General features: G+C 40.7%; 1 protein-coding gene across 1 annotated transcript in view; it reads left to right on the top strand.

Annotated features, from left to right (window-relative positions):
• The window catches only part of acap3a (ArfGAP with coiled-coil, ankyrin repeat and PH domains 3a), a 72,162-nt gene that overhangs the window by 26,326 nt on the left and 19,688 nt on the right, over window positions 1-26,148 (top strand). The window contains exons 2-10 of the mRNA XM_051424213.1: window positions 3,395-3,452; window positions 7,961-8,080; window positions 8,807-8,860; window positions 16,736-16,794; window positions 17,108-17,291; window positions 18,818-18,862; window positions 18,961-19,056; window positions 19,635-19,709; window positions 22,547-22,558. Coding sequence (XP_051280173.1) covers window positions 3,395-3,452; window positions 7,961-8,080; window positions 8,807-8,860; window positions 16,736-16,794; window positions 17,108-17,291; window positions 18,818-18,862; window positions 18,961-19,056; window positions 19,635-19,709; window positions 22,547-22,558 — 703 coding nt within the window. The remainder of the gene's footprint in view (window positions 1-3,394; window positions 3,453-7,960; window positions 8,081-8,806; window positions 8,861-16,735; window positions 16,795-17,107; window positions 17,292-18,817; window positions 18,863-18,960; window positions 19,057-19,634; window positions 19,710-22,546; window positions 22,559-26,148) is intronic.

The raw sequence follows: 26,148 nt of genomic DNA, 5'->3' as shown, positions 1-26,148 counted from the left end.
TTCTACTGATGCAAATAAGGTTTAAAGGTCCAGTGTGTAACATTTAGGGGTAACTAAAGGCAGAGTCCGCCATGTTGAACTGCCATGTTTCTACTGTAGCCCACAATAGACAAACCACTGGCTCTAGATACACTCTTTTGCATTTTTCTCGATCACTGTAGTCTCTCCTTCACGCTGGGTTCAAGGGAGTCACATGGTTTCAGTTGGTCGCAGTCTGCAACTACACCACTAGTTGAGTGCCTTTGGGAAAAAAAGTGCCTTTTTATTGCCACGTAATTAAATGTATTCAGTGTTTTTTCCCAACACCTCTTGCAACAGGCAAGATGTGAAAGCCTTTGAAACTTCATCATGTCCTCAACCCCACATACATAAAACTCTCTTAGGTGGGTTTAATGCAGGGTTAATAAATCACTGAGGCGCTGGTTCTCAACCTTTGTGGCTTGTGGCCCTTTATTGCCGGGGACCCCTCGTAACAGGTCGTCTATAAACTGGGAGCAATTTAACCGAAGAGTTATGTCTCCTTGTCATATTGTCAAGACTCCTGATGAACTAAACTGTCAATTGTTTCACAAGGAAAAGAAGAAAAGCCATTCTTCTTTTCTGTCCTGTTAACCATCTCGTGGTCCATTAAATAAAGATCTTATTTCTAAATAAACACAACTGAATATTACATTTATAATCTAATTGAAAACCTGTTCAGTAGATGTTTTCACTTTCATATTATCGGTGCTTCTGAAAGCTTTTTGCTCATCTAAATGGGTCAGTCGTGAACTCTGTCGGGTATTTGTAGACATCCGAAAATAAAATATCAAGATCAGTGTGGCTGCTGCTGAGAGTCGTGAGGAGGAACGTGCCTCTTGAAAAGCGAGAGCCTGCGAAGCTCTGAATAATCAAATAAAAAGGGCAGTTTCAAAACTGACATCAGCAATGAAAACAGATTTGCTCACAGCAAGATTAACCCTGGGTGTGGTTGGCTGAAGGCTGTTCGCTCGGAGATCAGTTGAGGTTACAATAACACACGTCCATATGTGGAGTAATATGGTATTGATTATTTTGGTAATGTATGTTTCCATTCTGCATGAGTCGGAGCTTTTGACAGATATTTCCTCTCTGGAGTATTTCTCCCCCACTACACTCCCTCAGATCCTTTTATAAAAGGAGATGGCGAGAGTAAAAAGCTATGGGGGTGGAGAGGAGTATGAGCACACGTGCCATCCTTCGTCCCCTGAGCTCGCTGCAGCCCGGGCCAGGCAGGCTAATCCACCCAAGGCCAGAGAGAAAGAGATAGAGACAGAGATACAAGTTTTATATCCTGCCAGCTATGGCCGATATATGCCACAGACAGTCACATCACGGAGCTGCTGTGTGTGTGGGGCTGTGATTCGTTTCACTTTCTCCTTGATATCAAATGGAAAACTAGTCTCAAGTGAATGTCAGAGAAAGCAAGATGGAGGCTGTCAGTGTGCTTCCTCAGAAGTTCTTGTTAGATATGAGAAATATTTGTTGACAGCCTATTTTTAAAAAAGAAAACGAGACTAAAATTAAATAAAAAGTAGCAAAAAAAACCAAATGAAAACTGGAACATCAAAGTCAGTAGGATTCATCCAATTGAATTCAGTTTGACAGAATCCTCTGGGGAGGATTTTGTGAATGTCATAGCAATTCCTCCAGCAGATATTTTGGTCTGGACCAAAGTGGTCGACTTACCAACATTTCCACCCCACGAGCCGCAACCCTAATGTGGTAAAAAAAAAATTAGGGGCGTGAGAAAATATCAACACACTGGAGTATTGGAGTAACGCTGTATTGATTTTTAATGAATACTGTAAGTGCAGCGGTTGCCGTTTGTTAACCACTCGAGAAATTAAAAACTGGCATATGTACCACAACAGAATGTGAACCTTTAATAGAGGATCTAAAAATATATACTGTGTGTGTATATATATATGACACACTTTAAAGGATCATACACTTTTACTTATTCTTACTGATATAGACAAATGCATACCTTTGCTCTGCTTGCAGAAGAAGTGCTATGATGTTGTGTTATACAGTGATAAATACAAAGAATTCCCTGTTCGATTGCATAAAAAGCTTTAATGCATATGGTAGTGTGTTATTTATACTATGACAGTTCTCCTGGAATTAGATTTAAAAAATTGCATGCTTACAATATCGGAATATATCACAATGTATCAAATTGTAACCTGTGTTTTGTTATACATATCGTATTACAAAGCTCTTGCTAACACACAGGCCTATTTAAAATTAGGGATGTTCTTTGGCGACTCATTTCTCTGTCGATTAAACAGAAATTTAAATTCAGACTAGGGTGGCTAACATAAGCAGCGCCAGCAGCCTGCTCCCCTTGCAGGTTAATGTCCACCGTGCTGAATGTAGTTACTTTTCTGCTAGATCAAAATACTGATGAACCGCGCTGGTCTTACAAGCTGGCATCTCTCCCCCTCGCTGGTCCGACTATATCCGAGCGCAGGGAGAGCAGCTGCTTCCGCTAGTGGCAGCTGTCTGTGTAATATCTTAGATGCAACAGTCTACATTCATAAAATATTAACAATAGTTGAACCTACTAGTATTCTATAGCAAACTAGCGAGGGAAGCAGGGTTTACTACTACAACTAATGGGTTAAAAATGGGATGCAGAGCTGTGATTATATGAGGAAGCTGGCTGTAGATCATATTTATACTCCAGTGAGGCCACAAGGTCCTACTGTGCAGTAGGAAGCAGGATGAACAGCAGATAGAGATATAACATATCAAGGCGATAAATATATATATATATATATATATATATATATATATATATATATATATATATATATATATATATCACACATCCTCATTATTGACATCAGTGTGTGGAGAAGCTGGGGTGCGGTGTATTCAGGGGCTACGTCATGCAGCTGTCTGTGCGCCTCAGGGTGTAAATCACACCTCTCAGTGGTGTGGTTTGGGTGTGGCATTAGTGGTGGTGGTGGTGGTGGTGGTGGTGTTGACAGTGGGTAGGTGGATTGGGATTTGGGATGAGCCATGTTCCCCTCACTGTGCAGAGACCTCGCCTGTCACTTTGTTTTGACTCAGCCGGACTGCTCCCAGGACGGCGTCTCGCTCACTTAAAGCACACCCAAGCAAACTCTCGCTGCTCGAACATGTCTGGCTTTGGCTCCGTGGAAAAAAAATCCTCCCATCTGTCAGTCACAGATTTATGGGGAGTCCTCGCGCTTTCTGTGAGCGTGGGAAATCACAAGCAGATTGTAGAGCGGCTGTTATCCAACGAGATAAATGACTTTTAGTGGAATTTTTCTTTCAGACGTACAGTTACACTTTACAACACATGCACTAACAGCTTCTCTTTGCTTTTGTTTCTTTTTTTCAGGGCAAATATTGATGAGGTGGAGACAGAGGTTGTGGAGATCGAGGCGAAACTAGACAAGGTAAGACATTTGATATTGTCACTGTCAATGCACTCTATCTGTCCTGTATGGACATTAGCGGTACACTGCTCCCTATGGGTTGAAAGTATGTCGCTCTTCTCACTACACCCCAGTCACTGATGTTTGTATCATCTCTCCAAGGCTGTGCACCTTGCTAGCATGCCACATGTTGTGTAGAAGTAGTTAAAATCACTGAAAGTGAGGGCGGGCCGCAGATATTGCACTGAATTTCCATCAAACTGTCTCAGAAAAGCTGAAACTCAGAAGTTTTGTTTGGCTTTCTCTTGATTTTATGTGCTTTATTTTGTGGGGTTTTCCCTTTTTCTTCTTCCCGTAAAGCAATTTGTAACTGCTTTATAAATAAAGTTTGCTCGCTTGCTTGCTACTAAATGGTACAAACCATTATAACACGTCATTCAGATCAACATTTAAAGTCAGTACAACAACTTTGCCATTTCAAATTAAGCCATGCTGACTCACACTGTTGGTACATGCTTGTTTTCTTGCTCTACAAGTGATCAGGCCAAGTTGCATCTGATTTTTTTTTTATGTGCTGAATATAAATTGGAAATCCTGCCCATCAGCTATAACTCAGTGCCAGTCTAACTTAAAGCACACCTGAAGGCAAAAAACCCTGCCGTGACTTCACTGATTGAGGTGTGACCAGAAGTTCAGCAAGTTCAAAGAGCAGAACAGTAAAAGAAAAAACATATTTTATGGCCTTTTAAGTGTTAATATTATATAATAGTAGCATCATGCTGAATGCAAAATGCCTAAATATTACCTGACAACCTGTTCAATGATTCAGGTGTTATTGCCACTGATCGGATCAATCTTCAATGATGAGAAATCTTTAATAATAAATGTATCAGTGACTTTTCTGTGAGATCACAGTGATAAACACATTAACAAATGACATATTATTTTCTGTTTATCTGTAGTGTACATTTTATATGGAGATGTTGAAATGTTAAAATTCAGGAGCATGTGAAAAAGATTTTTATTAGTTCCATATCTTCGTTCATGGATCAAGATTTTACACATAAAATTATCAGTTTAAAAAAAATAAACTGTATGGAGTTGTTAAAAAAGTACTTTTAACTTTTGATACTTTAAAGATACTCTTCAGATTGACACTTTTCAGATACTTTAAGTACATTTTCATACTAATACGTCTGTACTTTTACTTAAGTAAGGTTTTGAGTGCAGGACTTTTACTTGTATTGGAGTATTTTTATACTGTGCTACTTTTACTTGAGTAAAATATCTCAATACTTCCTCCACCGCTGCAGTACATCACGTTGACCCAGCTTTGCCCATCACACTCTTACTCCCTGCATTATAATACTCCGCAGTGCCCTAATCCCCACAGCGCCAACATTGCTAGCCTCCACCGATGGCACTGATGGTCAGTAATGGACGGCGTGAAGTTGCTCGGGCCCTGTCGAACAGTTCAGCCGAGGTTCACTGAAACGCGACGTGGCAGCAGTGCGGAGATGAACTTAAAACATCAGACTGCATCGCACCGGCTTTTTAAAGCATCCAGTTGCCTTGTAATGAGGCAGCCAGATGCTTTTGCCTGTTAGCCTGTAATGTCACCGGTCCATCTGCTCCCTTTGACTTTGAATTACGGTATGTGTCCGTGAGAGCCAGGATTAGTCTTTTGGCTGTTCTTTTACTGTTGGAAAACCTCCACTGTTAGTTCATCCTTGTCGCTGTTAATTGGGATATTTAATCTTCCATCATCGAACCATTCTCTTCCAGTACTTTCATGGCACTGTATTTGGCCTCTTATTTGGCCAAATTTAACAACTTAACGCTTCTACTTACCTCACTTACCCACATCTGAATTTGATAACATCTGTAGCTCTGGGATCACTTAGTACTTTTTACTCTGTTCTGTGCAGGAGATTTTAACTTTGATTCTAACTTAATCCAGTTGTAGAGTTTAACATTAGATCGTTTAAAGGGGGGAAACCGAAAAAAATAAAGTTTTTCGGTGATCCATGCTTCAGTTGATTCTCCTCCAGTGCACTCAGGGGCAACTGCAAGGGGCAACAGCAGGAGATGACAAGCCTGATCCAACTCAAAATATAAATTATTATTATTATTTGTGTATTTGATTATTTACTCCCGATGTTACATTATCGTTTTTAGCCATGGTAGCGACCTGGGTCTTTGGCAATGATCCCCTGACTTCTGGTTCCGACTCGAGGTTGACGTATTTGTTTTATGGTGAAATGTATCGGATAGATTGCCATGAAATTTTGTACAGACCTTCATGTCCCCCACAGGATTAACGGTATTAATTTAAGAGGTCCCCTGACTGCTCTAGTGCCGTCATCAAGTCTAGCTTTCAATTTGTCCAATATTTGACCGTATACCAACTACTTTTGTGTGTTTGGTGCTAATTATAAAATACTGTAATACTGTACTAAGATGGTTAACATGGAAATACTTGTGTTAGCGTTTTAATGTTATATTAACTGGAATACATTAGCATTTAGCTCAAAGCATCACTGCACCCAACTCTTTAATTCTTACAGTGGCTTTTTAACTTTCTAACTTTCTAACTGGCTGTTGTTTGGTAGACACAGACAAAAAAAAAACATTATAGTAATTGTTGTATAGCAAGGCCTTTTCTCCATATTGACAAACAGGTGGGATTTCCATTTCAGTGCTCAGCAGTGCCCCAAACCCTACAGAGCTTCTTCTGGGGTTTAATGTAATATTTAGACATTTTATTCACTTTCTTGATGAAATTTAGATGAGAAAATTGATACCAATCTCGTGTCTGTACACAAAATATAAATCTAGGAGATGGTAAGTGTAGCCTAGCATTAAGACTAGAAGCAGGGGGAAACAGCTAGCTAGTAACTAGTAGGCTAGTTAGAATAATTGGCTCTCCTAGGTGGATTTAGTACATTTTGGCTAGCTTATTCAGTCTTTAATGTCAAGCTAAGCTAATTTGCTTCTAGCTTCATATTTAGTGTTGAGACATAAATTTCCCAAAGTGTCAGAACTAATTCCTTTTATACTAAATGAAAGACAAAAGTGCTCAGTTTCATGTCTGGTTTGCAGCTGGGAGGAAATGGGACTGGCGTTAGAACACAGACTGAAAAATAAAAAGAAATTAATTTTCCTCTCATGAAAGTCGAAAGCTGAACAAAGCCGGCTTTGTGGCTGATATCGTACATTTTTGCTGACAGCCGCAGAAGAAAATGTACGTCGTAGCGTGTTTTCGCAGCATGTGGTCGAGATACAAGTCATACACAAAAACATACACGCTGAATCATCAGCGTCTGTTATCCATTCTCCGGCCCTGGATAACATTAAGCCTCTGTAGCTTTCTCATGTGTGGCACGCTGCTGACATATGGACCCCACCTGAGAATGCACCCACTACCGTATGTTACCACAGGTGATAACCAGACAAACAAACATGCAACTGTGTGACATACATTCCCCCTGTCTTTGTGTGATAATGTGCTAAAAAAGGTCGAGGGTTTTTTTATCTGGAAACAGACGTTTGGGTGTTGTGGCTGAGCGTACGATGTTGAGACATGAACGTTGCCGCCTTCAAGTGCTCGCAGCTCAGTGACGGTCACATCTGGTTGAGCAGATTTCCCCAAGTCTGGTCACATATGAAGGGACAATATAATCTCAGCTGACATTAAAGCCGGATTTCAGACATATTGAAGTCATTAATTCCAAATATATATATGTTTTTTTTCACATTTTGTACCTGTTTAACTGTTCAAATTATATTTTCTATAACTGTTATCTCCCTATATAAAGTTTAAATGTTGTTTTTAAAGATGCTTAATGTTAGGAATATAATTCAAGTGGAGAAATCCGTGTATTTACATTTTTTTGGGCCTAAAAATACCTCAAATCTAAGTCTAATATTGACCGTAATTAATGTCAGAAACACAAAATAAACCACAAAAATAAAAACACATGTAGTTTTTGTGTAATTTCTGTAAATTCTCAGAAACTAACACAGAGCAGACATGTCCTCGGTAGGGATGGACTAATTATTGGCTCGGCTGATTATCAGATTCAATATTCAGCATTTTTCAGATTATATTTTTTTTACCTAAACGCCGGTAAAATTATTTAATTTAAAACTGTGGTACTTTGGCTCTGATGTAGCCGCCTCCCTCTGTCTGTAGTCACCACTGTAGTCTCATTTAATGTCCCTTCCCATCGTTATACGTCCTGAGTAATAGCCTATCATCGGGGAAAGTACCTCAAAACTGTACTTAACTACAGTTCTTTAGTCAATGCACTTAGTCACACTCCACCACTTTATTCAGATTTTAGTTTTTACTGTAACTATATATCAGTTTAAATATTTGTTTCCTTCCATACAAATAATCGGCATTTCTATCGACCCTGAGAAAACCCTATCGGTGGATCCCTCGTCCTCATCGTCCTTCACGGTAACTTTGGCCCCCGCTGACATTAATGTGATGCGTGTCCAAAATGTGTCTCTCTGCTCCACAGCTGGTGAAGCTATGCAGTGGGATGATTGAAGCAGGGAAGACGTACGTCAGCGCCAACAAGCTCTTTGTCAACGGCATCCGGGATCTGTCTCAGCAGTGCAAGAAGGATGAAATGATCTCGGTGAGGTTCTGATGAGTCGGGGAAATGTGTCCAAGTCATTTTCTTCCAGCCTCTGTTTTAGCCATTATAGCCTCTGTTGTGGTTTCATTGTCTTTATTTGTCATTTAGTGGAAAGGATTGTTACTTTAAGTTTCTCCTGGGATGGTGACTTCTCCTCCTCTCCTCCTCCTGGGTGTTTGACTTACAGCTGTGTGTGTTTGTGTGTGTATGTGTATGTGAGTAAACTTGATTACTAACAGATTAGTAAGTGAGGATCAGATCCGGTCTGGAAACTTACTTCTGGCTGGACTCATAGCACCAGCGTCTTGCTCCATTTTCATTGCTGCTGACATTAAGTACTATTAAAAGCCTTCTTGGCTTCAACTGTATGACTAATTGCGAGTTTCTTATTAAAGTCTTGTTCATATTTGTAGTTTCCATTGTAAAAAAAAAAAGAACTGAATCAGCCCTGCAATTACAGTTCCTTTTCCCGTACAAGGTTCAAGGGAAAAAATCCTCCAGAGCACAAACGTACACCTCAGTGACATTAACCAGCTCTGACTTAATTTTAGCATTGCGGATCTTTTCATTTTCTTCCATTTATAATTCAAATAAATTTTGGTTTTAGTTTGTGACAGCTTTTATTTGCTTCTTCTTTTACCCTCAGATGCAAATACAGCAGCAGCTCTGAGGATATGTTCTTTGTCTAGTTAAAGAAGGATGTTAGAATATGCTTTTTCTTTGCAGGAGTGCCTGGAAAAGTGCGGTGAAAGCCTCCAGGAAATCATCAACTACCACATGGTAGGTCGGCCTGCTCTCCAGACTGTCCCCATATGCTCCACACATACAGCGGATTGAGACAGAGCAGCACATATGATATCATCTCATCTTAAAAATGCTAACTGGCATTTAAGGCCTCACAAGGGTCCTGTATTCCCTTCAGTACAGTACCGAGGGGTCAAGCTGAGCTGTGCTTCAGCTGATCCCATGTGGGTTACTTCTTCCGCACATCATTAAATCTGTCTGTCAGTCGCTGTGTAACTGTCAGTACTGTAGCCGTCAGTCAGAGCTGAATCACATCTCAAACGAGACGCCGCCGCTGTCTATTGAAAGCTCCCTTCAGACATGCAACCCTTTACATTAATCTGATGGTCTCATGTGTGAATGAGCAACTTGGGTCACATTTGACACAACAGCAATCTTAATAAGGTTAAACATGCACAGAGACAAAGAGAGAAATGGTCTTTCCAAAGTTCACTATACTACATTAATTGTCTCGATCACTCAGCACAAATAAAATAAAAGAGACAGTTTCTAAGTTATTAAACAGATTCTTCTCAGATCAGTTCAGTCTGCTGTATACGCCAGTAATCTGACCAGTGCTCATATTGTCAGTGTTCATTCCAGCTATATGTGATATGTGAGCTAGTAGGAATTAAACCACTCGTCCTGTCATTCGATGCTTGTGCACTGTCTCATGATATCTGATACATTATGATACAGGCAGCAGAATTTGCTTTTTAAAGACATTAACTGATGAAAGTGATGTGAAAATTGTATCCGTAGTTTCACTTTTAGAAACAGTCTTCTTCCTCCTGATCGTAGCATTTTTAATTCCCCATCGTGAGTTTTAAACTCTTAATAAAGGTCCGGCATTTATGGAATTTTGTGCTTTCAAAAGCAGTTATCTACAGGTATTTTAGCAATTCCCAATGCTTCTACAGTACAGGCAGCCCCCTGATAACATTCCTGAGAATTACAACCTTGAATAACAATAACATTAAGGTAATGTTTTTCACTCTCTGTTTCTGTATTTGCATTCATCAACATCTTTCCACTGACATCGAACAGAGCTTTTGCTTTACTGCTATGTCGTTTCCCCTCCCCGCCTTCAAGGCTCCTGACCCCCTGCCCCCCATCCTGCCCCTTCAACGGCCCTTTGAAGTCCATTAGCTTGAACCCGTTGCGTGCTTCACGATGCTGTAAAGTGTGTAAAGTGTGTGTGTGTGTGTGTGTGTGTGTGTGTGTGTGTGTGTGTGTGTGTGTGTGTGTGTGTGTGTGTGTGTGTGTGTGTGTGTGTGTGTGTGTGTGTGTGTGTGTGTGTCTCACATTCCTTTCAAAGATGTGTCATCGCAAATCAGCCACTCCCTCCGTCCCATTCACTCCCAGTCAAATGGTGGAGGGAGAGAGAGGGAGGGAGGAGAGAGAGAGAGAGAGAGAGAGAGGCGTTACAAATGGAGGGTTAATGGAGCAGGTCGCTTAGCCAGGCGTGGATTAGCTTTAGCCGTTGGACAGTAGTAACCCTGTGTAACCTTGACAAGTCACGTGTGTTACATACGGCCAGACGTGTGTACAGTATGTATGTATGTGCGTGCGTGACTGTCAATAGCATGTGCCCTCTTGGCTGACATATGTGTGTGTGTGTGTGTGTGTGTTTATTTATGTGTGTGTGTGGTGTGTGTGTGTGTGTGTGTGTGTGTGTGTGTGTGTTTATTTATGTGTTTGTGTGTGTGTGTGTGTGTGTGTGTGTGTGTGTGTGGCATCAACCCGAGTGGATTAACTGTGTGAGCCAGTGCAGGGACGAATAAAGGTTGTAATCACTGCGGTGAAAAGGAAAACGTTGTCATGCTGTGGTGCCTCAGTGCCAAAGACTAGATTAGGGATGTCTCTCATCATTCATGTTAGGATGCTAAGTAATAATTAACCTTTGACCTTCAACGGGTCATTGGGCTTTTGCCAAATTATTGCAGTAAATAGCTGATTTGGTTGACAGTGTCATTAGTATATTGTAGTGAAAACGTTGATTAGCATAATTTATCTCACGCTTTAATCAGTAAGTCCTTACTTATCACTATTTCTATATTAGAAATAGATTATATTAGCACTTGTATGTGAAAGGACTCACTTGTATTAACGAACCCACAGAGAAATATCATCGTTTCCAGCTGCACGGCACTACCTGCCCATCATCAGACGAGAGACAGATGATGTTAGTGACGAACTGGTGAACAAAGTGGAGCATTTAGCAGCTAAAGAGCCAGATATTTCCCTCAGGAGACTCTAATGTTGCTCTGGATCTGCTGGATGTATAGACATTCAAGAATTTTGCTTTTATTAAACAATTGAGTAATTCAGTTTAAACTGAATACAAAAAGATCATCTGGGTGTGCTTGCTGTACTTATTTGTGAATTCTGTCGATCCTGGCTGGTAGCATCTTGAAGGACCTCATTATATTATCAATGAGGAAAGACTGGATATTTTAAACACCATCAGTGTAAAGGATCTGTGAACAAATATTTGAGAACTACTGATCCATAAACTGTATATTGATCTGTACAATATAATGTAATAGTAATGCAAAATGCTGCTTTGTGCAGCTTGTATTTTTGTAAGTGTTCACTATGGTAATTGTTTTGTCTTTGTCTTTTTATTGAAATGCATTATATAGCTGACCCTTTGTAAATGTATTCATACTAGATTGTTGGCAGTTTTAGGATTACGTGCTTCTTTCGGTCTCCAGTGCTGTCCAATTCTGTCAGTGTTTCTGTCAGACTGACAGATTCCCTGTTTGTCTGGTTCAATGTGTCACACTTTAGAGACCATAAGAGAGCGTGGTCTGGCCCGGGACCAGCTGGCCTCTTGCACTGTGAGCTCAGCTGGGGTCTCAGCCTCCTGTTTCCTTTCTCTCTCCCTCCTGTCCATTAGAGCCAAGAGTCTGACTGGACATTAATATGATTGGCTCTCAAAGGTTTTCTTTGTTACTTTGATGTAAAAGCAGGGCAAGGCTGGCAGGGCGGGGGTGTGTGTGGGGATGAGCAGTGCGAGACTGAAGCGATAAGAGGGATTCCCCTGAGATGAAAGATTTCACAGAAATCATAATATTTGCACTAATGTGACCTTAAAGCAGCGACGAGATGCCGCGTGATGTGCTGATATTAAAGCTGAAGCGGTAACATTTTCTCTTGACATCTTCTACATGTTCAGATTTTAATCAGGAGAGACACCATGTGCATTTAAGTGTGTAGCGCTCTGGTAGCTGAGGGGACTCCAGCAGTGCTCCAATGAATAAGAAATGATGATGGTTATATCTGCTACTTGTGATGGATGTCCCTCTGTGTGCATGTTTTGCCATGCAGCTGCCACTGTGCATACCCTACGCAGCAGACACTCAAGAATATGAAATGGCACCGTAAAAATGGGACCCTCTGAGTGCCAACTGGCCTTGTTGCGGCCATGCTCGAATGCCTTTGAAAACGCATTAAAATAAACACAAGCGGCATGTGTTTGAGCGTATACATGGACGTTGAGCTCAGGCACAGAAACACGCAGATCCAAGAAAAGTGTAAAAGAGTCTTGGCCCTTTGCTTCCCTCCATTTCCTGATACTTTGGCTCTCTCTTGCCAGTCCAGTACCACACAACAGAACAAACAGGCTCTGTTTGTATGAACGTCAAACGCAAGCCAAGTATAGCTCCTTTTACTTCAGCTCTGAGCCTTTTCCCTTCCAAAGATTTCACAATAGATTTTTCTGTGAGAAGCATCAACAGAATCAGGCCAATATTTTAACAGTTTCATTCAAGCATGAAACTCCATATGAATACTCCATAAATTATTGATTTACGTTTGACTCTGAACATCCATAAGAAATGAGTTGAGACTGACACAAAGATGCAGACTAACATCTTAAAGTCGTAAAGCACTGAAAACTGATTTCACATAAAGGATTATACGTAGGAACGGATGGGATCTACAGTAGGTAGACGTTTATTAGGTAATCATTAGTTTAAAGTTACATACATACGTTATGATGTCCCTGATTTAACTCGTTTGAATTAGTATGTTCACGCAGTAGACTGTACACAATGAGTGAGTGAATTCCCATGTGGGATGCCAACGCTGATGTCTCTCAGTTATATTTGGAAACTGGAAAACAAAGCAAGACGTAGCAGGAAGCCGTTTCTGTCTGCGACTGCAATTCTTATCATTCCCTACCGACTGTAACTGCGTCCTTTGTTCAGGAAGTATATGAAAATGTATCTTCTAAGGGAGCGCGGTGACCTGACGGAGAATCATTAATAATAAAACAAGCTTGAAGCTCTTTTTTTTTTTTTTATCTCAATTGCTTGGACATGCATTTGCTGAAGGACAGATTCTCCACACAACAGATCAATAAATAATAGAGGCATTATATGTGATCTGTTCCATATTATTCTAGTGTTACGCAGCCTTTTCCCCTTAAACATACACTCGGTAGCCACTTTATTAGGTACACCTGTAAAATTTGTTGCAATGTTATACAACAAAATCTACCTTTACAGTTTACTATTTTCAGTTTTTGTTGTGTACAATGTGTACGTGTTTATTATTGAGGTCATTACAGTTATTTTCGCTTTCCTCTTTATTGCATATAGTTGCAGTACATTCCTTGTGCTGCTGTGCCAAATTTGAATTTCCCCTACTGGGGATCAATAAAGGAACATCTTATCTTATCTTATATTAAGAGGCTTTTCTATTTTTAGTCCTTCCTATTGAGCAAGGCTCTATAGCCAGTGGTGCACAGTGGCAGGAGCACTCACGTTAACCTGAAGGTTGCTCAGGTATGATCTGTCAACCTTCCTGGATTATGTGTAAAAACAAAAAGTTTGACATTTTCTGTCTGATTTGACGGCGGTGCTCGCTTGCTTGTGTGCTCCCTCTTGTCCGTGGACCACCAGAGATAATTGCTCCATCAGATCAGTCTGTGTCCCAACGTGCCGGTGGAATGAGAGGGACATTAGCAACCTGATAGTCGGTACAGTAGTCCATTGTGATGGCGTTTGTAGCCGTCTCATTCCTTAGCTCTGATATCAGGTCATGAATGATGTGCCAGATGTTCCTTACTTACTTACTTACTTACTTACTTACTTACTTACTTACTTATATTTGACAGTGCTGTCTTTGTTCGACCACATTCCAACGCCATTGTGTATGTTGACCTGTCTGTCAAATATGAGAATGAATTCTTATGATAGTTTCTACTTGCTGAGAAGATTTCAAATCCAAACAAAAATGGATCTCATTCATAATTTGAACACAACGTAATGTCTACAGTCACAGCAGGAGCCCCACGAGTCTGGAATGAGCGCGGCTTTGTGCTTGCTGATAACATACTTCCAACATAGTTAGCCCATTAATGTGCTATTGTTTAGCACACTAAAGCAAGCTAATATGCATATGTAGCATGCTAATGTGAATATACACAGTACAGGTTAAGCTGCACATATCCAGTCAACTGCAGTGTCTAACCAAAGTCATTAGGTCTAAACTTCAAGGGGCCACATATGTATCTAATATTTGAGATATATATTTAATAAATTATTGGACCAAAATGACCAATATCAGCACTCATACAGCCACACGTCTGACTAATTAAAATACAATATTGTTAATCCGCCCTTCGTCTCTTTTACTTCACATCCACACAGGGGCAACCTGTGGCATCTTGTCCAATAAAAGTAGGGTGTCAACTTGCCACAAAGAAGCTCAGGAATGCTACAGGCCACACTACCCCCAGAGCCAGGAAGTCTCACAGCAGTTTTCCTGCCACACACACAAACATGGATTGTGTGTTCTTGTTGACTGGACTACTTTTTAAAGATTGCGTTTCACATTGAGCCACCGTTCACCTCAGTCCTGTCTGCACGGTGCCCGACCTAATCTCCCCTCCGAGCCGTCCTGCCGGTCCTGTTTTGAGTCTTTTCGGGTCTGTGGGAGCCCTCCATGACACAAGACTCCACTTCTCACTTACGCTTCTCTAAGAGCTTGTAAAACTGCAGTCAGGAGAACAGATTGACCACACATGCTCTATCAAACCCGAGTGATTCGCGGTGGAGAACAGAGTGGCCTTTGAACATAACGCTTTGCAAAAAGCCATTAAAAGCACTTTTATTAACTCGACTTGAAAGATTGGCTCACAGCGTCTGCTGCAGTATTGGAGGAATTCCTTTGCTCATTGATCACATTCAGTAAAGTCGATGGTTTCTGATGTGCAGAAGCATGAAGTGAGGAACAGGCTGCTTTGTTGTTTTCACTCTCACACTTATTTGGATCCATTGAGTTTATAGAGCAGTAAAATAAAGTCTTAACCCACCATCAGAACAAACACGTCTCTCTTAGAGGTGGTGGCAGGAATACAGTGAAACTGACCACTTCCATCTCCGCCGCATTTTTATTTTTAAATCTGGTCAGGTGAAAGTCATCTATACTTATTTTTATGCTGGTTTGTGGCTCCCTCTGTACGCCACCTACTGTGGCAACTATAGAGAGGTGCCTCACTCGTCATCAGCGCGTGTAATCCCAGAGTTAAAACACCCATAAGCCTAGTTTTATAGGGCCTTGCAAACTCAAATCTTCTAATCCACACACGCAGTTGTATATCCAATTATTCAGGCAGGATGAGGATGCAAACCCTTTAACCAATCGAGCTGCTCAGTTGTGGTGATAGCACATGGGCTCTGACTATTTGTCTGAGTAGGTTGTTCACCCTGCGTTGGATGCAGACTCTGCAGTGTCACATTGTACCAAAAGCCTCCTCTCCTCCCTCTCGCTTCCTCCCTCCCTCTCTGCCCGAGTGACCTATTTAGCGGCAGCAGCAGCATGGCAGCAGCAGCAGCAGCAGCAGCAGCAGCAGTCACAGAGGATGTGCTCGGAGGGTGAAAGAGAAGAGGGGAGGGATCTTGAATGTAAAACACCTAACCAAAGGGAGCGTGTTATTGTGTTAGAGCGGGTGTGCTTTGAGTTAGAGTGACATTCCTCCACCATTCATTCCAACAGGCATTAAGGGCTGATTTGCATCATTTGAAGGCATCATGTGGCGGGGAATAAAGCTGTGCTTTGTCGCCCTCTGTTGGTTAGAAATGCATTGTAGCTGGTTCGACAGAAGCCCACTGTTGTTTTCCCTCCAAAAGTCTTGGAATGAGAAATGGCAAATTGCACCAGGTTGTGCAGACAATATGAGTTATTTTCATTTTTTATGTGCTGTTTCGATTTAATAGTAATACATGAATAATTAAAGGAACTACATCTTTCTTTGTCACAATAAAAATCTCAATTGACCCAGCACTGATGCAATCCTGGGTTCCTTTTCGCTAGAACAAATGAGGATCCAGTGTTTATTTTCTACATTAGGTCAGCGTCCAAAACCATTCTTAGTAAAATCAAAAGTAAAAGTCAAATAAATGTAGTTTTAAGATCTATTCTGTGTGGAATGAATCCATGAAAAATGTAATGTTTTTCATCTTATTTTCTGTGATTATTTTCATTAGTGGTTATTCTGCAGTTGTTTTCTTGATTAATCTATTAATTATTTTGTTTTTTCCCCGACCAACTGTCCAAATTCAGTTTTTTATAACACGAGAAGAAGAAAAGCAGCAAATCCTCATATTTCAGAAGCTGGAACTATTAAAACTATTTATTAATCTATTATTAAAACAGTCGGCAATTAATGTTTCATCGACTAACTTTCATCTCTAAGTTTTGATTAATTTATCGACTCTCTAGACCATTTCTCCTAAGGTTTTACTAAAACAGCAGTTCTGCACAAGCAGTGGTATGAAAATGACTTTCAGCCCCAGGTGTACAAAGTCTTTTCGAAAACATAATCAGGAAAAGCTAATTTCTTCTTTTCATCTGTTTCAGATCCTGTTTGATCAAGCTCAGCGGTCTGTGAAGCAGCAGTTGCACAACTTTGTGAAAGAGTGAGTAAAGCTGGTGCTTCAGTCTGTGGTCCCTGCAGAACTTTAGGTGTATGAAATATTCATCACAGGTAGAAAAAGCCAAAAGTCCATAACCTTTTAAAGAGCCTTGTTGCCCCCGAAAACCTTTTTGGTGTTTTTAAATATTAAACAGTACAACTTTTTGCAGCCTAAATATGTTGTCACAGACATATCGGGAACAATGCAGCTAAAGTAGGTTACCTGTAACCTCACATTACATTTACTTTGTTTGTGTGATTGTGTGAAGCTGCTTTATTGATGTCTCACTTCAGTTTCGCTCCTCTGTGTCTGTCAGGGATGTTCGGAAGTTCAAGGAGACCAAGAAGCACTTTGATAGGGTGCGCGAGGATATGGAAATAGCACAGGTGAAGAACGCTCAGGCGCCGAGGAACAAGCCTCACGAGGTGGAAGAAGCAGCCGGCACGCTCAGCATCACTCGCAAGTGCTTCCGGCACCTCGCTTTGGACTACGTACTGCAGGTTGGGAAAATGAGTCTATAAAACCGTTGTTTGAGAGTATACAGTATGTTACTATGTAAGGTACAATTTTAAATATTTGAGGATATTGTGTCTTTCCTCATGTGCATGTAAGATAAAGTTACCTGTGTAAGTGTTAATGGTTCAGCTAGAAATTATTTATGTGAACAGGTACAGAGGAAAAATACAAGCCAGTTGCATTTGCATCTGGAGGTTGTGTAGATAATAAGAGAAGGCTGAGATGCATGTAAACGTAGGCAGCGGGGCACCTGGTTCAGCTTAGGCCAAGCTTAATCCTTCTCTCCAAGACAGTCCTGATCACATCCGGGAAAACAGTTAGTTGAGAATGAACCCTACTTAATGTCTGAATATTGAATTTATTTTATTTTAGGGACCAGTGTGTAGGATTTAGTGGCACCTAGCAGTGAATTTGCAGATTACCAGCCTCACCCTCCCCTTGCAAAAGACCCTATCCAGAGCCAGCGTTTGGTTTGTCCGTTCTGGGCTACTGTAGAAACATGGACCCGCTCCCTCTCCCCATTCTGGCAAATCTGCATCATGGAGAGTCAGACTCTTTTGGCCATACACGGTTCCTGTTCACACACCTGTATTACTATTACTACTACTAATAATAATACATTTTAGTTGTGCTGTGCCGTATGTAGTAGTCAATTCATAGTCAATTCTGGATGTGATGAAAGAGCTAAGGTTATTAAGGGTTGAGTGATGCTCTACTACAGAACTGGTTTGTATAATGTGAAGAAGAGAGACATTAAAATCCTGTCTCCTGTCTCGCCTCCTCGCAGCTGACCCAGTCATGGTGTCATCTGTTCATACACAAATAATGTATTCATTTCCATTCCCACAAGACTAATCTCGCCCGTACATGACCCTGTCGTAACCCTTTAGCCTGCAGCGATGTCTGTGTCCGTCCTTCTTCTTGTGTGACACATTCTCCTCTCTGTTCGTATGCAGCACGGGTTTATTTTGCCCAGAAGTTGTAACGACTGCCCCGCGGGAACAAAGAGACAGATTCGGTGTGATCGCTGTGATGCCCGTGCCCCCTTTTTCCATTCTTCGTTTTGTCTGCTGGCAGCCTTCTCTCACTGCTCTCAGACGTCTTACCCTTTTGAGTCTTAATTGAAAGTGTCTCAAGGCAGAAAAGGTCAAAGCTGGAGGGAGATGCGCTATATGTATGAATGACCTCTTAAATGCAGCACAAAATGTCATTTAGATCTGCATCGGTTAAGATATACAATGCAAAGGCTTTCAGTCAGGAAACGCCATAGAGACTTACTTATGACAGCGTGTTTTTTTCCACTACTGTTAACCTGTAATGGGACATATTCTGATATGCCTTTTAAACTCAAATGAATGTTTATGGTGTATATAATATTTAAAAGTTAAAATATTGTCCACTAGAGGGAGTCATCTCAAAAGCCTATAGGAGTCAAATGTGGTGTATTATTGTGGGTATCATCAAAACCATAATCAATACTCCAAACACACGTCTGTCTCCTTCTCTGCAGATCAATGTCCTCCAGGCGAAGAAGAAATTTGAGATCCTAGATGCTGTAAGTCAAACATCTTTATCATTTACTCCACACGCAAAAGATCTGAGTGGCTGCAGCGCTTCTTTATGTTAAATAAAAACTGCTTCTGTCCCATCCAGATGCTGTCATTCATGCACGCCCAGTACTCGCTGTTCCAGCAGGGCTACAACCTGCTGGATGAGATCGACCCGTACATGAAGAAACTGGCTGCTGAGGTGAGTGAAGTGTCTCTATCACCACCCAGCACGTTGCTCCATCAGCTGTGTCATTCCCCCAGGCGCTCTCTCTCTCTCTCTCTCTCTCTCTCTCTCTCTCTCTCTCTCTCTCTCTCTCTCTCTCTCTCTCGATTGGAATTGGTTTGATCCTCATTTCAACTATTGACAAGCAGCAGTTGCGTAATTTATCGTTTGAATTTCTGCTTGTTGTTTGATGATTTTGGGTGTGTTGTACCTAATTAAAAAAAAAAGCCTTTCTACGTGATATAAAAAGGTTCCATCACAGTTAAAACCAATATTTTATCCTCAACTGTTGGGTGCACATTATTGTGGACTTACTTGTTTGTCACAGCAGGTTGACATGCAGCAGGAGAGCTGAATCGATGCCTCATTACAAAACACTGACCTCACATGTCATTGGAGGCTTAGTCTGTGTGTTTGCAAGTGAAAAGTGTTACAGTCAGCTTCTCTGGATCACCATCCTCTGTGGCGGCGCCTTTACTCTGCTACATATGGTCCATTTTCACGGGATGTACCTTCGTTCAGAAACACTGAACTATTTTTATTTTTAATTTTAGCTGGATCAGCTGGTGATTGATTCAGCCATGGAGAAGAGGGAGATGGAGCACAAACATGCAACCATACAGCAGAGGGTGAGTTCCTTTTTCTTTTTTCTTTTTGTAGAAACAAATAAGGATTGTAAAAAATAATACCAAAAATATGCAGGGATTTTAATTGTTGTAGGCAGTAAGGTTAGTTATGAAATAGAGATGTTATACACCTACTGTATAAACTGTGTGATTATTGCAGCAGTGGTTTGTGCTGCAGGATGCTGTTCAATCCTTTTCACCACCGCACCATCAGGTCTACAAACAGTGTCGCTAAAGCCAGCTAGCTGCGGTAGCTGCAAAGTTCATCGACACATAATGGAGGGGTGTCGGTTTTAGCAAAACTTTAGATGAACTTAAATCATTTTTAATCAGTTAATCCATCCATACATCCAATATTCGGCTGGGAAGTACGAAATAAAATGTGATATAATAATAACTAATTATAGCTCATATTGACCCTACTTGTTTCCCTCCTTAGTCTCATACTTTGAAACAGGTATTAATTTGCTTTCTGTGTGGTATTAAAAAGGTTTAAATTTAATTTGGAGGACTCCTGCAGAAACCCTGATAGGGCTCCACTTTTTTATTTCTCAAAAGGGAAAAATTGACCAGAGAAGTAGAGGCGGCTCTTTCAGATGCTAAAATAATTGAATACATATGCAAAAAAGGGAAAACTGTGACAAAAAAGTTAATGTATCGGCCATCAGCTCAACTTGTGAGAAGCTTTTTCTGCTTTTCTGATGTGTGCGGCCATTTTTCCCTTTGAGATGGTTCTGTTTATCTTGCACGCACATGACACTACCTCTTGAAAACCCTGGATTGAAGAGCTCAAATCCTTTCATGTTTGTTTGCCATCAATATTTCCCTGCAAGCAAAAGGATTCAGACAGTTTGGACGGTGTGAGGCTGCACACACAAGATTCTGACCCCGAAGAATCGCCGTTTTTGTCTGTCGTGTTGGCAGGTCCGAGCTGTTATGAGAGTCTAACGAGGTGTGAATGTGCTCACATCTCACCTCCAGGATCCAGTCTGCCACTTGGCCCAGTGCATCTGTTGTGACTGGGGAGGGATTAGACCTGGGCAGCTGGGAAGTGTTTGATTAATCCCCCAAACAAAGTCCAGGCATTGATTTAAGAATTAAATCAGGTGGGATTAAGTGTTTTTAGGAGCTATTAATCCCACTGTTGTCTGCTGTAGACGGTCAGCACATTAACTGCAGTATGTGCTGATGTATGAGCGGGAGTCTCACCGAGCTCTTAGTCCACTAAAGTGCTGACTTGATGGTTTGTTGCCAACATTTTCAGCTGCAGTTGTAGCGTGGCCCCATGGATGTCGGACTTGGTGGGTCAGTCGGTTATTTGAGAACCTTTTTTTTTTTTTTTTTTTGTATCTAAGTTAGTGACTTGTTAATGAAGGAAGTGGAACATTTAAAGAGCCAGATCGAGACCCACTATCTGAGAGCTAAGAGGAGAGTGAGTGATTTATAATAATCAGGACAATAAAAACATGACTCCAAATGAATGCTTAAGTTGCTGCTGGATCTTCTTTCTCTCTTCCCTTTAATCTGTTTATTTATGTTTCTTTTATGCATTAATTGTCTTCAGACATACTAGCGATGTGTTTCTATTGATGTAGGACTCGGTCGGTCAGTCGGTCCAGACTGAAATATCTCGAAAACTACCGGATGGATTGATATGAAATGTTCTACAAACTTTCATGGTCCCCAGAAGATGAATCCTACTGACTTTCAGGACCCTCTTACTTTTTGTGTAGCGCCACCATGACATTTGTGGGTGTTTTTTCGTCAAATATCGAAAATATTGGATGGAATTGCCATGAAATTTGGTTCAGACATTCATAACCTTCAGAATTACTTTTCATCCCGGGCCCAATAGTGAGCATGTTAGCATCACTTTATATTTTTTATTTATCTATTTTACCTTTATTTTACCAGGAATATTCTCCTTTACCAGGGAGTCCTGACCACGACAGCAGGATAAAGTTTCAAATAAAAGAAAAAAACAACAGACTTAAAACAGAACTGTAAGACATTGAGACAAACAGCAGCAACAGAAAACAGTAAATCAGATCCAACATATTATTTAGCAGTATTCAGTAACAGGCCATGTGCATTCAGCGGTCAAATAATTAATCCTGTTTTTTGTAATCATCCATGCTTATAAAATTATAAGGTATAAGGTGACTGTAACTCGCACCAAGATAAGGGTTAACACTATAAACTTTCACCAAAGACAGTGCGAGTTTGGGGAATAATACACACATAATTTGTCCCTGTGATTGTCAGTGAGTGAGTCAGTAGAGAACATAAAGACACATTTCTAATAAACTCTCCAAATATGACTCCAATAATGGAATCCATGAATGTGGGCTGCACTCCCTGTCTGCCATCTTATTATTTAATAATTCACAAGCCTGTTTTAGTGGGCCCGCGTCTGGCTCCTCTGTACCCCAGGATCAGTGACCATCTGTCAGACAGCTCCGGTCAGCGCTCTCCCTCCGGGGCGCTGTGGTCTTGCGCTATGGATAGAGCCACGGGGAAGGGCTTGGTCACATGTGGGGCCTGTTATTGATCTGTTTTTGTCAGAGCTGTTAGACACTAAGCTTTCATGCACCATCCATCACCAAGGGGACACGTCCTGGCGTAGCAAATTAACAAGGTCGCGAGTTGAAGCCACTTAAATTTTCTTGTGGCGTTACAGTAGGTGGGTGATGCTGACGTGTGACTTGCAGCTTCGTTGCTGGATAATGAGATGTGCGTTGAACCTGAAAGATTATTGTATTATCCCTACCTAAACTAGTCTAACACTGTGTTTTCTTTTCTTCTGCCTGTATGTTCCCATTGCCACCGTCTCCTCTCAGACCCTCTTGCAGGTGAGTACTCCTCCATTTGTTTTCCCATCTGAATTTTCATTTTTTTTTTAGTTGAAACACATGTTTGGTTTAGTGTGCGGGGAGGGTGCGGCGTAGCCCACAGTGCTGGTACAGAACATTAACAAACCCCTTTGAAGTTTTTCTTAAGCTGCAGCCAGACTCTCAGAGCCTGGCGGGCGAGCTGAAGTGCATCCTGAATCATTTATACAAAACAATTAGAAATGCTGAACTTTGTTTGAATGGCCTGTATAGAAAACTGTTTGTTACATCACCTATTGCAGAGGGATAATTACAATGTCCTAAAATGGATTACAGTGTAAAAAAAAAAGAGTCAGTCAGCTCTTCAGTTTTAGTTTTTCCACTCTGTTACCACCTAATGGTTCTTAATGTGAAATATTAACTGACAGATTTGAGATATTAGATGAATTCATGCACACAGTTGAAGAATGTCATTGTATTCTGTATTTTGCCTGCTTTGTTCTCCGCTGCTTTTAGAACAGCGTGGCCTACTTTGTCAGGAGAGATTTTTCTTTTTTTCCTCTCCTTGTTTCTTTTCTTCCTCATCACTCCGAGCATGTGCAATAAGCCTTGTGTAAACTTACACAGGACAAAGGGGGCAGCAGCCTGTGCTCGTCACAAGCAAAAAGCAGGAGAGCAGAAAAGGGAGTTTAAAGTGCTCCAACCGCAGACTGTCACTATTGCTGGCTGGGCACACGGTGCAGCGAAAAGCATCTAAATGCCAGAGCCATTCATATTTAACAGCAGATTTAATGGAGAAGTCCTGTCCAAGGCAGTCGGCTCCACCTGCTATTCTATATTACTACGTTGACATCACCAGCACAGCGCTACATGCTGCCCCAGAGCGTCTCTGGATTTATTTTTACTCCTTATAGATGCTGTAGTGAAAGAACGATTCAGTATTTTTGTTTGTGTGTTTACTTTTTTTAAGAGAAACAACAACAGTGCAACAAAGCATAAAATCAGAAGAACATACTTGTTAATATCTGACATAATGTAAGTGCATATATAAGTTTAAATAAGCTTTAGGGCTGCAACTAACAATTATTATTATTATCGATTAATAAAAAAGTTTCTCAATTAATTGATTCATGATTTCACTGGTACAATTGTGAAAAAAAACTCTTTTCTAACAACCCAAAGATTATTTAAATTACTCGTTTTATTCAGCCAACAGTCCACAACTCAACGATATTTAGTTTACAATCATATAAGACAGTGTTTCTTAAACGGTACCTACCCCTAAGGATACTTTAGAGTCTTGTATAAGACAATCAAAAGTACAAGATCCTCACATTTGAGAAGCTGCAACCAGCAAATGTTTGAAAAACTACTACAGTGATTAATCAAAAGAGTCGCTGACTAATTGTTTGTCTGTCTGATAGTCATTGCAGCTCCAATAGTAGCCAGAAAAAGGCTATTTATCTCATTCATTTTTACATTTGATATGTCGTTAGTCAACCATTCTGGCCAAAACTTCCCCAGAAGTTGTTTGTCCTCTCTGTTTCAATATCCTCACCCTTCTGGAGGAATAAAATAGGTGCAACACTTACACGCTATGTAGACATATTTAGCTCTTAACACATTCACTCGTTAACACATGACATTTCAGCCCTGGGCCGTCATTACGTGAGGCCAAAGACTGAAACGTCACATCACACGTTTTTTTTTCTTTGAATGCTGGCTTTCTGAATCTCCTCATTCTCAACACTTTGTTATGCATTCCAGCGCAGCTCATTAGAGGAGTCGGAGAAAGTCGTGTTTCCACCACAGGGAAAGAACTGTGTTACAATAGTGCTGCCAGGGACTCGGGTAGCCATCGATCTGTTGCTAAATCAAATTTTTTAATTTAATCTTTAGTTAACTTGAGCCTGTCTGATCACCACTAGCACAATAAATCAATTACAGGAGACTGTGGACTAAGTTATTAGGATGAGTGTCTCATGGCGGGATTGTATTTGAAAGGACTTCCGAGATGTTGTAACGTCGTAGTGACGTCTGTTGAGGATTAGTTGAAGCAGATGTCAGGAAGGTATGTGCAGCAGGATGGGATGAAGGTGCAAAGCCGGTCTGTAACAGATGAAAGACTTCGGTGATAATGAGACACAGAAGGATGAACAAACACATCACATTAGACGGACGTAGTAATCAGTGCTACCAACTGGGCTCACCATTTGGCGTTAGAGCGCTGCAGAATAGCCTGTATGCTTACTTAAGTACAGCAGCAGGTGGATGAAGCATCAGGACATATTGTCTGCATTTATGTATTTATTTGTTAGCCAAGAGGCTATTTTTTCAACTGTAGTCCCAGGACAGATGTTATAAAGTTAAAAAACTAAAAAACTGTATATAAGATTAGAATTACAATTAAGTACATTAAGTTAATTTATAACAATGCAGAACAATAATAAAAAATAAATTAGAATATTAATTTAAATAGAAGACACCATTTATTCTAGATTTTCAGGTACTATTTAAAACATGCAATACAGACTCATGGGGCAAAAACACTCCAAACAATAAAATGTATTAATGTTAGTAGTAATACTGGGTATATATGGCAACAAAGACATGACAAGCATGCACAGTATACATCAATATGACACAGTAAATACAAAACCACAATTAAATACATGCACGCAGGTACATTTTAAAGGTTTTGGCCTTTTTTTGTGCTTTTCAATGTTGTTGGAACACACTTAACGTTTGAAAATGAAGATCTTTTGCCGGTGGGACCAGAGTTTGGTGGGTTGATTTTAATTACATTGGTTGTTTGTTACTTTAGTGTCTAGCAATGATTATGTCTGAGCTTTTTTTCATGGCTTTACAGTGGTTGTATTGCTCTGACAGTAGTTTGTTTTTTAAGGTTTCACTGTTAAAGTCACAACATATGCTCTCACTTACTCTCTTTATTTGTCCCTTCCTGATTCCCTGCCTACTCAGCACAGTCCCATTAAAATCTGAAAATGCCTGTTCCCAGGCGTAACGCTCGGTGACATGCTGTATGTGCATGTGTACATGTTAAAATAAGCCTACTCTGCTGATAGCAAGATAGGGACAGGTGACAGCAGGCAGCAAGGGAAGTTCAGACAGACTGAGGACAGCAACATGCAGATGAGTTTTAGTGCTGACAGACTTTTCTTTAAACAAGCTTTGAATATGCCGTATGTGTTCAGCTCTCTAATAGTGGCTGGGACGGACTTCCAGCAGCTTTAACTGAGAATGCAGACTGACTGTTCTCACTGTTCCAGTCTGCGTTTTTTATTCCTGCTGCTCCACAACAATTTACGTATTTGCTCCAAACATTTGGAAGTCTCTGTTTCCCTGCTTGTTCAATAATTCACTGATGTTCAGTTTCTGTCTGTGTGACGTTGTGCATCATTAAAAATAGATGGTCTTTGTTGTAGGCTTGAGAGATTGCAGAGTACCACCCAGTGCACATCTTGTTCAGTGTTGCCTCCTATGTTTGTGATGTTATATTCAAAAGAAACTCTTCATCTGACAAGGTAAGCTGCGTCGACTTCTCGCAGGTTTGATATTTGCGTTGCAGGGATTGCAGTTGTGAGCGGGAG

This window comes from Dicentrarchus labrax, unplaced genomic scaffold (assembly GCF_905237075.1).
Source record: "Dicentrarchus labrax unplaced genomic scaffold, dlabrax2021, whole genome shotgun sequence".
NCBI lineage: Eukaryota > Metazoa > Chordata > Actinopteri > Moronidae > Dicentrarchus > Dicentrarchus labrax.
This window is presented reverse-complemented; position numbering and strand designations above follow the sequence as displayed.